This window comes from Protopterus annectens, chromosome 1.part1 (genome assembly GCF_019279795.1).
Source record: "Protopterus annectens isolate FY-2018-M chromosome 1.part1, PAN1.0, whole genome shotgun sequence".
Classification (NCBI taxonomy): Eukaryota; Metazoa; Chordata; order Ceratodontiformes; family Protopteridae; genus Protopterus; species Protopterus annectens.
This window is the reverse complement of record NC_056726.1, coordinates 1705393767-1705407406: the sequence shown is the minus strand read 5'-3', so window position 1 is coordinate 1705407406 and position 13640 is coordinate 1705393767. Positions and strand designations below refer to the sequence as shown.

The window sequence follows — 13640 nt, the reverse complement described above, 5'->3', positions numbered from 1 at the left end:
AGAGATAACACAAGGATTTGAGCTGTTCAAGAAACACAAGTATTGCTTTGCTGCAGTAGAAAAAAGTTAAGTTAACACTAATCCAGGAAAAGATAAAAAAAGACAATTGCAAAAGAAAAAATGAATGCTTCATCATGGTATAAAAGGTTAAACTGCATGTGTAAGGAAATCCTTAAAACTAGTCAGCTATAGTAAAGTGTAGCCACTAGACAGAAATAAAATAACAACAATAATAGTAAATAGTAATAATCATAATAATAACTAATTAACTCACCAGTTATGCAGTGCAGGGTTTACCAGGCCCATAAGATAGTAACTGCTGTCACCCTAGGCTGCTTTCCTGTCCCTTGATTGGCCAAGCAGACATTGGCCACTCACTGCCATCCTCCACCAGCAGTCTGTTATCATTTGTTTTTTTTTTTAATCAAGTTAGATTTTTTGTTGTCACCAACTTTGGTTGAGAGGACATGAGTTTCCATCATCAAGGACACTGATCGAACTAGACACAGGGTTGAAAGACCAATTAAAGATACACCAGTAACTCTTTCTATTACTGAAAGAAAGTATTACTAGATCAATAAGAATGCACTTGCTTTGATTTTGGGTGTAAATAAATCTCATCATGGCCTCAGTGGAAGAAAATATAAGTTGATTAATGACCATTCATGTTTCCTAGCATTAATTGGTGAGCTTAAAAGTTTGCCCACTATGGCACCAGAACCAATCCACTTGCAGATTTTGGCAATCTCAACAAACAGACAAACACATACCTACAACATACTCTGCACATACTCTCACTGAATTATCGCACACTGAGGTACTTAAAAAAGTTACCCAAGTGACATCATACTAGTAGGTGCAAGACCCAGTATAAACTAAACACCACAATACTGATTAGTGACATCATTATTGGAGTCACCAGGAAGCAACACATCCAAAATTCATAGTACAAAAGCAATCTTCAAACACAAACAGTAATGTACTAGTGACTAGTGACTCCATAGTTAGGCACATGGACTCTACAGTCACAATGCTGGACAAAAGTAGGATGACAGTGAGCTGTCTCTCGGGGGCCAAGATTGTCAATGTTACAAGGACCCTGATTAAACCAGACAAATATTAGCACAAAATGGTGGTGACCCATGTTGGGGTCAACAACTTTGCATACAGAACCCTGATGGATGTGGAAAGAAACATGACAGAGATCTCCATTTGTGTCATAAATGCAGGAAATCCCCCCTAGTAGTGAGCAGAATCCTTTTATCAGCAAAAAATGATGGCAATGTGTAAAGAGAAGACAATTATCATTAAATGGCAAAGCTCCTTGTGTTATTATAGGGAGAGTCAGTATATGTCAGCATAGGATAAGATTCTTGACAACTATAGTTGCATCACCAATGACAGTTGTACCTTTCATTTCAAGGCATTGACATACTGGCAAACAGTTTTGTTATCCCCTCTGTGCCTTTTTAGGTAAGGTCCAGCCGATGGACTTCCTGACCTAATGTTGAAAACAAATCAACCAATGGGTCATTTCTGGGTGGCTCTACTTAATGATAGAAGTCTAAACAACAAACTGCTAGACTTTCAGTCCCTCCTGCATTTGGATACATCCATGTATGTTTTTGTTAGAGAAACCTTGTTTAAGTGCTCTCAGTACTTGGATTTTGTCTGTACCACTTTTTTAGATCTGATAGAAACTGTGGTAGCTTAACTATATTTGTTACAGACCAAATCATATTGATACAAATGCTTACAGACCCACAAGTGGAGTTTATAGAGATTCCAATCATGCTAAAATTATCATATATCAAATCACAGGATGCTACAGGACCCTTTCTATTTTTCCAGAAAAATGATACAACATTCCTAAGTATTCTCTATGAACTCTCCATAAGTAAGAACTCTGATATGCTGAGTGATTTTAACCACCTAATGATTAATTGGGGGACCTGTACTACTAATGAAGGATGTACACAAACATTATTAGATTTCATAAAAAAGAACTCCCTGGACTAGACTGGTAATGAATTCTCCAGAGAACAAAATATTCTTGACCTGGTCATGACAATCACAAAGCTAACCCCTCACTGGTCATGTTGAACCACAAACTAGCAACCTTCTCCATCAAAATCTCCAAACCATCATAAAAAATAATTCGGAATCCAACTACTTTAGACGTGTGAATCTCATGTAACTCTATGATGCAATCTCTAAATTCAAGTATAGCATTATCACCTATAATGCTGATACTGAAAAGAGTTGCATAGACAAGTTTTATTCACACCTGAGCAACTATATTTAATTGTCAGTCCCTATAGATCTATGTGAATGCAGAGTGTGAAATGCTTGTGCATCCATGTTAGTGTGCAACGCATCACACATGCATGCTTCTCCTTAAAGGAAACAATGCCACTACGGTGGTGTTAACGAAGTATTTTATTTTCCATTTTTTTTTTTTTTTGTTGAAGCTTGGATCCAGCTCTGGTGCTACCCCCTCTTCCAAAGAAGTTGTACTGAAATTAGTAGAGTGGATATGCCTCCAAAAGTTCTTGCATGCAAATATATATATATATAATCAGAATCACATTTATTGGCCAGCTATGCACACATGCAAGGAATTTGACTCCGGTTTCAGTGACTCTCCAAGTATGAATTACATAAACAACATACATACAACTAATAAGAACAAGACAAAGACATGCATGCAACTATTAAAAACAAGACAAAAAAGTAAATATACATATACATATACATATACATACAAAGTGCAAAGTGCAATGCAGTGCAAAAAATACTGAAATAAACTCTGAAAGAAACAAGTATTAACAATATGTAAACAATACTGTAGAATCCTTGGAGGCTTGGAAAAAAAAAATACCCCAACCTAATAAGCTGAGATAACCATTTATGAACTTGATGTTCCTCTGGGAAAAGTTGTTCTTATATCTGCTTGTTTTGATGCATATAAATCTATTACATCTGGATGTGAAGGGTCGGTAATCATTTAAAAAAAATACTAATGTAACTTCAAATTGACCCATATGTGGTTAGGTAGCAAGCCAACTCTCATACTGACCTGAATGACGTGTCCTCCAATAGCATGATGGTGACCAGTGGAGTTTCTCTGGGATCTATGCTGGGATTTCTGCTATTCTTTAATGAATTTTCTGATATCCACTTACCAAATGATGATCTCTGGTTAGCACAGTTTAGGGATGATTGTAAGCTAGGAGTCTTTGTCAAATACCCCTCTGTCATACAGGCACTACAACAGGAGCATATACTTGTCATAAAAAATGGGCACGGAGTAAATATCAAAAAGTGCAACAATGTGGCATTTGGTAAGCACCCTCTAGCTCCAGATTATAATGAAGCACTTCAAAATAAAAAAGATTATAATAATTCTAGTTACTTGCATGAACAGATTTCTTGTGTTTGACCATCACATTGCAACTGGTGCTCGTAAATCCTTTATATTGCACTGCTCATAGCAAAAGTGATTTCTTCCTGATCTAAAGAAGTCCTCAACTCCATGTACTCTGCACTGATTACTGATTAGCCCCACCACTGAGTGCAACACCCCTTGGGGATGTACCTTACTAAGCTTATCAACCAACTGGAAACAACTCAGAAGTGTGTAAGAAAAAAAAATTCACAAGCTTAAAGGAGGTGAATTACCAAGACAAAATGGAAGTTTTATCTCTCTACTGTTTTATATGGAATTCTTAGAATGTTCTCTGACATGCTTACAGGAGCATAGGAATCTGGTATTGGAAGAATTCTTATACCTACATAAATCAAGCAGTCTATTTATCTCTAGGCAAAGAGATCTACATCTCAGAACATTTACTTAGGCAAACAGTACTATGGGCTCATTACTGAAAAGTGGCCCTTTTGTCTAATAAGCTTATTAACAAGAACATAAACTTAACTTCAGAATATGGTGGCAATGCCTTAAAAGGGTTAATATGAATTCAGATTCCATTCAGAATCAACAATAAGAGCTCTAAACATGCTACTTTCATCTACTTTATAGAGACTCTTATTAAGTGTTAAAAACTCTGTCCTCAACCTGTCTACTACACTCCCATATGCTCTAGTAATTGCAGATTCACTTTATTAGCTTCAGAGTCCTTACACATAATCCCACAATATATTAGAACAACTACCTCACCTACAGAATTCAGAAAACTGCTTAAGAAACACGTCAAAGAAACATTTCAAAATCACTACTTTGATAATCATGGCTAACCTATTACACAAGTAGCATTCATCTCTATATTTTGACTTCAACTGAACCACAGTACCTTTGTTATACACTATAGATCTCATTACCTCATCATTCTCCTCATGTTCTTATTACCATCCAGATATCCCCCCAAACACACACACACACACACACACACACACACACACACACACACACACACACACACACACACACACACACACACACACACACACACACACACACACACACACACACATGCACACACACACACACACACACACACACACACACACACACACACACACACACACACACACACACACACACGCACACACGCACACACACAATTTATATATCATCCTCAAGACCCCGGTTTTACTTTCTCATCACTTTACTATCTTCCCACTCTCTATATCCAATTTATTCATACCTTTCTGCACCTTCACCTCCTTTGTAAATTCACTTTATTAACCTTTCCTACTGGCTTGTTGTAGCTTCTGCAACTTGCTTTTTGATGTATTTGTCTTTGCAACATTATGTGTCTGCTATTAATGTAATTCAAGTTATCCTGTACACAGCTTGCATTATCTGGTACAACCTTTCTGTAATGAGATGTTTGCTTATACTGTTTGTGCTGATTGCTTATGCACTTCATTGTATTCTTTCTATTGTAAAAGTCAAGCCTAGACTGTGACTGAAAAGGATATTTGGGCCAGTGCACTTGCCCAGTTAAATAACTAACTAAATAAATAAGTATATGTGTGTATATATATATATATATATATATATATATATATATATATATATATATAAAGATATCTAGATATCAATATATAAACTTACATGACACTACATTTCTACTTTTACAAACTAGCTGCATAACATTTCATCAGCAGTCTGTATGGTTTGAGTAAACACAGATATAATAGGTAGATGAAATGACATATTTATTCATATGATTAAGTAGGAAACTAAGACTGTACAAGCTCCACGAGCAGAAAAGCAAAGTGCATCTCTCTACCCCTCTGTATATTTATCTATTTATCTATCTAAATAACTGTCAACTTGCAAATAGGTATTTATCAATCTATGTGTTTGCTTATCTACTTGTGTATATGAATGAACATATCAACATACAACAGAAATATACCAAGGGTATACATGGATGTGAAAATGTAAGTTATTATGAAAGACTAAAATATCTGAACTGGTACAGTGTCTCTTACAGTTATCTAAGAGGAGATCTTATTCAGGTATATAGGGCCGCCACCAGTACTATTGTCCAACAGGGTGCTGGTGGAAATTGGGCTACTGTTGGCCGAAGGAGGAGAAGAGGTGGAAGGCATGCCCGAAGGCAGGTAAAGGCTATCCCTCTGTCATACAGGCACTATGATGAACCAAAGGACGGTTGGTATATTGTGTGTGCAAGAGACCAGATGGAAGGGGAGCAAGGCTAGGTGTATCGGAGGCGGTTTCAAATTGTTTTATCATGGTGTGGACGGGAGGAGAAATTGTGTAGGCATTATCCTGAATGAACAGTATGCTAAGAGTGTTTTGGAGGTGAAAAGAGTGTCAAATAGAGTGATGTTTATAAAGCTGGAAATTGATGGTGTAATGATGAATGTTGTTAGTGCATATGCTCCACAAGTTGGGTGTGCGATGGATGAGAAAGAAAAATTTTGGAGTGAGTTGGATGAAGTGCTGAAGATTGTACCCAAGGGTGAGAGACTGGTGATTGGAGCAGATTTCAATGGGCATGTTGGTGAAGGGAACAGAGGGGATGAGGAAGTGATGGGTAGGTATGTTGTTAAGCAAAGGAATGCAGAAGGTCAGATGGTAGTGGATTTTGCGAAAAGGATGGACATGGTTGTGATGAATACGTATTTTAACAAGAGGGAGGAGCATAGGGTGACATACAAGAGTGGAGGAAGATGCACACAGGTGGATTATATCTTATGTAGAAGGGCCAATCTGAAGGAGATTGGAGACTGTAAAGTGGTGGCAGGGGAAATTGTAGTTAGGCAGCATAGGATGGTGGTTTGTAGGATGACATTGGTGATCAAGAAGAGGAGGATGAGTGTGAGGGCAGCACCAAGGATCAGATGGTGGAAATTGAAAAAGGGTAATTGTGAGGTGATGTTCAGGGAAGAGTTAAGACAGGCACTGGGTAGCAGTGAAGAGTTACCGAATAGCTGGGTAACTGCAGCAGAGCTAGTAAGAGAGATGGCTAGAAGGGTGCTTGGTGTGAAATCTGGAAAGAGGAAGGAGGACAAGGAGACCTGGTGGTGGAATGAAGAAGTATAGGAAAGTATACAGAGAAAGAGGTTGGCGAAGAAGAAGTGGGATTGTCAAAGAGATGAAGAAAGAAGACAAGAGTATAAGGAGATGAGGTGCATGGCAAACAGAGTGGTGGCGAAGGCTAAGGATAAGGCATATGAAGAGTTGTATAAAAGGTTGGACACTAAGGAGGGAGAAAAGGACCTGTACCGATTTGCTAGACAGAGGGACCAAGCTAGTAAAGATGTGCAGCAGGTAAGGGTGATAAAGGATAATGAGGGAAACATACTCACAAGCGAGGAGAGTGTGTTGAGCAGATGGAAAGAGTATTTTGAGGGGTTGATGAATGAAAAGAATGAGAGGGAGAGAAGGTTGGATGATGTGCGGATAGTGAATCATGAAGTGCAGTGGATTAACAAGGAGGAAGTAAGGATGAAGAGGATGAAGAACGGAAAGGCTGTTGGTCCAGATGACATACCTGTGGAAGCATGGAGATGTTTAGGTCAAATGGCAGTGGAGTTTTTAACTAGATTGTTTAATGAAATCTTGGAAAGTGAGAAGATGCCTGAGGAATGGAGAAAAAGTGTTTTGATACCAATTTTTAAGAATAAAGGTGGTATGCAGAGCTGTAGTAACTACAGAGGGATTAAACTGATCAGTCACAGCATGAAGTTATGGGAAAGAGTAGTGGAAGCAAGGTTAAGAAGGGAGGTGATGATTAGTGATCAGCAGTATGGTTTCATGCCAGGAAAGAGCACTACATATGCGATGTTTGCTCTGAGAGTGTTGATGGAGAAGTACAGAGAAAGTCAGAAGGAGTTGCATTGTGTCTTTGTGGATTTAGAGAAAGCATATGACAGGGTGCCTAGAGAGGAGTTGTGGTATTATATGAGGAAGTCGGGAGTGTCAGAGAAGTATGTAAGAGTGGTACAGGATATGTACAAGGGTAGTGTGACAGCGTTGAGGTCTGCGGTGGGAGTGACGGATGCGTTTAAGGTGGAGGTGGGATTACATCAAGGATCAGCTATGAGCCCTTTCTTATTTGCAATGGTGATGGACAGGTTGACAGATGAGATCAGACAGGAGTCCCCGTGGACTATGATGTTTGCAGATAACAATGTGATCTGTAGTGAGAGTAGAGAACAGGTGGAGGAGACCCTGGAGAGGTGGGGATATGCTCTAGAGAGAAGAGGAATGAAGGTCAGCAGGACTAAGACAGAATATATGTGTGTGAATGAGAGGGAGGACAGAGGAATGGTGAGGATGCAGGGAGTAGAGGTGGTGAAGGTGAATGAGTTTAAGCACTCGGGATCAACAGTTCAAAGTAATGGTGAGTGTGGAAGAGAGGTGAAGAAAAGATTACAGGCAGGATGGAGTGGGTGGAGAAGAGTATCAGGAGTGATTTGTGACAGACGAGTACTAGTAAGAGTGAAAGGGAAGGTCTACAAGAGGGTAGTGAGACCAGCTATGTTATATGGGTTGGAGACAGTGGCACTGACAAAAAGGCAGGAGTCAGAGCTTGACGTGGCAGAGTTGAAGATGTTAAGATTTGCACTGGGTGTGACAAGGATGGACAGGATTAGGAATAAGTATATTAGAGGTTTAGCCCAGGTTGGAAGGTTTGGAGGCAAAGCCAGAGAGGCAAGATTACGTTGGTTTGGACATGTGCTGAGGAGGGATGCAGAGTATATTGGGAAAAAGATGCTAAGGATGAAGCTGCCAGGTAACAGGAAAAGAGGAAGGCCTAAGATAAGGTTTATGGATGTGGTGAGAGAGGACATGGAGGCGGTTGGTGTGACAGAGCAAGATGCAGAGGATAGGAAGAAATGGAAATAGTTGATCTGCTGTGGCAACCCCTGATGGGAGCAGCCGAAAAAAGAAGAAGGGAATTTAGTGACAACCATCTATGGGAAAGTTTGGGGTTAACAAAAAGTACTAGAGAATCATCAGATAACCTATGTAAAAGATTCTATAGGAATGAGAAGTGCACTAATTGGTTCTCTGACAGAGTAGCTGATGCATGGAACAGACTACCAAACTACATTAAAGCAAGTACTAGTTTAGATATTTTTAAGAACAGCCTGGATACTTATTATGGGAACAAGTGTTTTGGTATATTGGCAAGCTAGAAGGGCATTAATGCCCATACTTGAAATATTTGTATGCATGCATGTATATCAAACCATCAAACTCAGTTCTTCAGCAATTTCTTGATATCTAATTATGACAATCTGCAACCATACCTCTGCCTGTTAGCACTAGAAATGTGAATAAAGTCTAAAATAAATGGGGATAAAAGGCCCAAAAATAGGGACAGATTTTAAATATTGCTGTTACAGATTTCAAACGTTTCTATAGTAAAAGGATATGTGTTAGTATGCATTTCCCAAAGGATATAAAATCTGAAACTCACATGTATGTCATTTAGTAACTTCAATCCTTAGTGATTTGCAGGAAAAACAAAAAATATTGTGAGGAACAGACCAAAAATATGAGTAAAAAATCTGAACATTCTGCAAAAATGTTGACAGTTGAGAGGTATGGCTATAACTGTTAGCCTTCTGTTTTGGTAATACTGTTTTGTCTTATTTCACTTTAACCAAGTTATTTTAAATGAGCTGTGAAACACGTTAAAAAAAAAATGATTTGAAGAGCTGTGTTTTGGGAAATATTCCACAATACAACAATATTTGCTTAGAATAACTTTTTAATTATTATATTTCAGTTTATCTAAAATTCAGCTCTGTGGTCCATAATACCTCATAGTCGCTACAATGCAACACAGACTTCAGTCAGTCTTGGCACTAAGTCAGTAATTTTAACAAGTTACAGGACTGTTGGGTGTGCTTAGGTTTTTTTTTTCAATATCAAGTTTAAAGTGTGATTTCCTAATGCAAAGCAGTTTGACACAGATACTTTTATTTACAGTTATTGTACTAAATTACTCATGATAAACTGTTTACAGTAATATTTCTTCTTAAAACTGGACTTTGTTGTAATGGCTTATCTATTATGTGTTAATTATAACATGCTATTAATTATCTATACCAAATCAGTGAGATTTTTTTAATATAATCCAGCTTGGATTACTGTTTAACTGAAAAGTCATCTAATGTGATAAATGCGTGTCCACAAACAAAGTAAGTTTGGAATGCAACAAATAATAAAATGTCCTTATTTCTCTACAGTCCTGCTCAAGCAGAAGTGAAAGAGTGGAGACAGATAATGCCAAAACCAATTTAACTGTGGGTCCCATTCATGTGAATTCAGCTGGTATGTACATTTTTTTATTTTTTTTTTCTTGTTAATAGTTATGGTGTTTTACTGGAAAATTAATGCATAGATAAAAATTGTTCTTGCATGCATATTTTCCTTAATAAAATGTCCACTGCATTGAGGCCCACTTTCTGTGGAGGCTAAGGATGGAAAACTCCAACAATGACAACAAGGCATTACAGTAGACTGTTACATTATTACATGATACGGCATGACAGATTAGATAACTTTAGTGGTATGCCAACAAAGGACCATAGTAACAGTGGAACAGGGATGTAGTACAACTATTTATATCGCGAGAGTTTAGTTTAACAATTTACAAGATGTGTACTAACAGTGCAGGTAAGCCGAGCTGAGTTCTCTAGCTAATTTAATTTTATTTATTTCTCTTTATTGGCAAGAAATTCCAAATTTCAGCAGAAGAAAGGGAAAAAACTTCAGTAAATATATTTAAGATACTCATGCCAATTTGTTTTCTTTTTTTTTTACAAATATCCATTACATAGATAGCAGATACAAGCAATGAATTGTTCTGTTGTGACAATATACAAAGAAAAACAGACATTTCTTCTGTGGTGACATTATACATGACATTATATTCCAAGAATAAAACATTTAATCTTTGAACAGATCTAAGCATATATGTGACATGCAGACATTACATATGACTTATAAGACTTAGGTAAGGAGGTTTGCAGTGTAGATGTTAGGAATAATAAAACGGAGTAAAGAAATGTGAAATATTTGTTTGTAGTTAGATAATAGTTAAAGCTAGATGAGGAGGACAGAACCACTATATAGCTGCAGAGTCAAGGACAGTGTGGTACAAATATTGGAGTACATACTGACATAGACCCTAGTTAAAAGACAGAGCACTGAAAGACACAGATAAAATGTGAAGATCAGAAAAAAAATTGAAATGTGGGGTGGGAGGTAAGCAATACATTCTAAAACTAAGATCATCGAGTTCCTATCCAAAAAGATCACAGGCCTAAAATCTCTGAGCTACCAAGAGAGGCTGGAAGCTCTATCCCTTTATTCAGAGTTTTATAGAAACTTGAGGAATATCCCTGTCTCACTTATTATTCTATTAGAGACTCGACTGTCGTGGACCTCCTGTATCTCTATAAGTCCAGTATGCCCACTATAACTAGAACCGAGACCTATGTCATAATAAACTGATAAATAAAACATGATGGAAGAAGAAGTAATAATCTAGCATCTCCCAAAATTCTGGATGGTAAGTAAAGTGGCTCACAATTTTCCTTTAAACATAGTCTAGAAGACTCAGTATATAGTCAAAAATTTACTCTAGAATTGACTGGAAATGCTTTCTGGGACAAAGGAGGAACAGCATAAGGGTTGGTGCTGGCAAGGTGTTAATGGTCACAAGATTTAATGGTGTTCAAATGCCTGTGAATGTATGAAACAATTATGGATGGAATTATGGGAAAAGTGGTTAGTTTCAGCTAATGAAGAGCCTACTCCCACCCTGACTGATGTGAGCAAACGTCTATAAGGTCAAAGCCAGGCTTTCACAAAGGTTCCCATCTGTGTGAATCAACAGTAAAATAGCTTGAGGGAAAGAACATATTTTTCTGAATTTCAATAGAAGATGTTCCAATTCCTCTGAACCATGTTTTTTTAATATTAGCTAGAAGCTTTGCACCAGTGAACATATTCACTTTGTTCAAATGCAAACAGTAAGAGATGGCTTGGCTCTGTGAACTTTGGGACTGCTTCCTCAAATCAGTCATGGACAAATTCAGTTGTGTCTTTTTCAGAAGAATCTGGAGAAGAGATGGGATGAAGTTAGTAAAGGATTACTTCTTTGTGAGAATGTTTTCTAGGAACAATAATATTTTTCCTCACAGTCAAACAAGTCAGTTTATACACTTTATCCAATTGTCCTTCTCTTATATCTAAACTGTCAGTGAAGATAAACATCAGCCTGGATTTTACTCATAGTTTCATAGTTAAGTACTAGGCTATCTGCCCTGGGGCATTTGTAAGCCTAGCCATAGTGATGTGGCATTTGCCACCCCAACTGATGGTACAAAAATGTACAGAAAAGATTTAGATTACTGTGCCTCAGTTTAGTAGTGACACAGTGAAGATCCCCTTCCATAATAGTATTAGTTCACTGTGCTCCTATCTAGAAGTGACACAGCGGTGACCCCCGGGGTAAATTTATGATCACCCATCCACCCATCAAGATTTCTCTTGAAGAGAGTCATTGAGGGGCTCTGCCTAACATGAACTGGGATTTTGTTCCAGAGCATGGGAAGCTTCTGGGTTATAAATCTATCCCTCCAGTGTGTTCTGTTTATGCTTGTACTGAGGCTTAAGTCTCTAGCTCTCGTGTTCCTGATGGATTTGGATTTTTTGAGGTGGAGCATGTCCATCAGATCCTGATTGTGCATGACCTTGTACGTCAGGCACAGGTCATCTCTGAGCAGGCGGTAGGCCACTGAGTAGAGCTGGAGTTTCTTTAGCCTGGTGGAATAAGACATATGTTGGAGACCCTTGATCCTCTTGGTGAGGTACTTTTGTGGTCTCTCCAACTGCTGTAGGTGCCGGGTGAGGTACATACCAAATGGGGCATTGTACTCAATCATGGGTCTGATGAGGGAGGAGTATAGGGGAACAATGACCTCTTTGGATCTGGATGTGAATCCCTTCATGATGAGGTGGGCAAGGTAGAATGTCTTTCTGACTACTTTGGCTACGTGGGTGTCAAACGTGAGGTCACTATCAACTTGGGTTCCTTGGTCTCTGATTACTTTTTCCGTACTCAATGGGTTACTGTCTATGTGATAATTTGTGGGTACTTTGTTTTTCCCAAAGGGGATGACTATGCATTTTTTGGCATTTAGCTTCAGGCCATGACTCCGGCACCAGTTGTCCTTTTCTGTGAGGCCTTTCTGTAGGATGTGTGTGTCAGCTGGTGTATCGACTATAGCACCCAGTTTGCAGTCATCTGCAAACTTTGTCAGCCACAATCCTCCCATGTTTGCCTTAACATCTGAGAAATAAATGTCGAACAAGAGGGGTCCCAGGACAGAGCCCTGTGGCACACCACTTGTGACTGGCTTTGAGTCCGACATGGCTCCAGCGATTTTGACTTTATGGGTTCTATCCTTTAGCCAGTTTGCAACCCACCTAGTGACATATGGGTTTACATTTAAGCTGCTGAGCTTATCTATGATGCCTGAGTGGGGTATTGTGTTGAAGGTCTTAGCCAAGTCCAGGTAGGCTGTATGGACTGCTTTGCCCTCATCAATGGCTCTAGTGACTGTTTCGAAAAAGTCGACCAGGTTCAAGAGGCAGGATCTGCCCTTTACGAAGCTGAACTGGGTGGGATCGAGTGTCTGTAGGTCCACAATGTCTCTGTTTATGAGTTCCATAATGATTCTCTCCATAGCTTTGCAGATCAGGCTGGTCAAGCTTATGGGGCAGTAGTTCCCAGGGTCTGTAGAGGTACCTCCCTTGTTGAGTGGGACCACTATTGCTGTGCGCCAGTGTTCGGGTACATATCCTGTAGTAAGGCTAAGGTTAAATAGCATCTTTATGTGTGGGTTTAGCTCCTCATGGAGTTCACGTAGCATGCAACCCAGGATACCGTCAGGTACCATTGATGCTGTGTTTTTAGCTTTGCTGAGGGCGGCTCTCACCTGGACATCTGAGATGACAGGGAGATTACAGTCAGATGGGATAATTACTTCATCTTTTGGGGGTGAGGGAGGGGAGAAATTTGCACTGATCTTGTCAGCCAGAATGTTGGCAATATCTGTGGGTTCAGTGTATTTTTTGTCATTGTGAACCAACTCTGAGGATATCTGTGGGTTTCCAC

The 13640-nt window shown here is 38.9% G+C and overlaps 1 protein-coding gene across 1 annotated transcript in view; it reads left to right on the top strand.

Annotated features, from left to right (window-relative positions):
* Nucleotides 1–13640, top strand: part of LOC122814049 (pancreatic secretory granule membrane major glycoprotein GP2-like) — a 217973-nt gene that overhangs the window by 161945 nt on the left and 42388 nt on the right. Inside the window, exon 8 of the mRNA XM_044086655.1 lies at nt 9700–9784. Within this exon, the coding sequence (XP_043942590.1) occupies nt 9700–9784 (85 nt within the window). The remainder of the gene's footprint in view (nt 1–9699; nt 9785–13640) is intronic.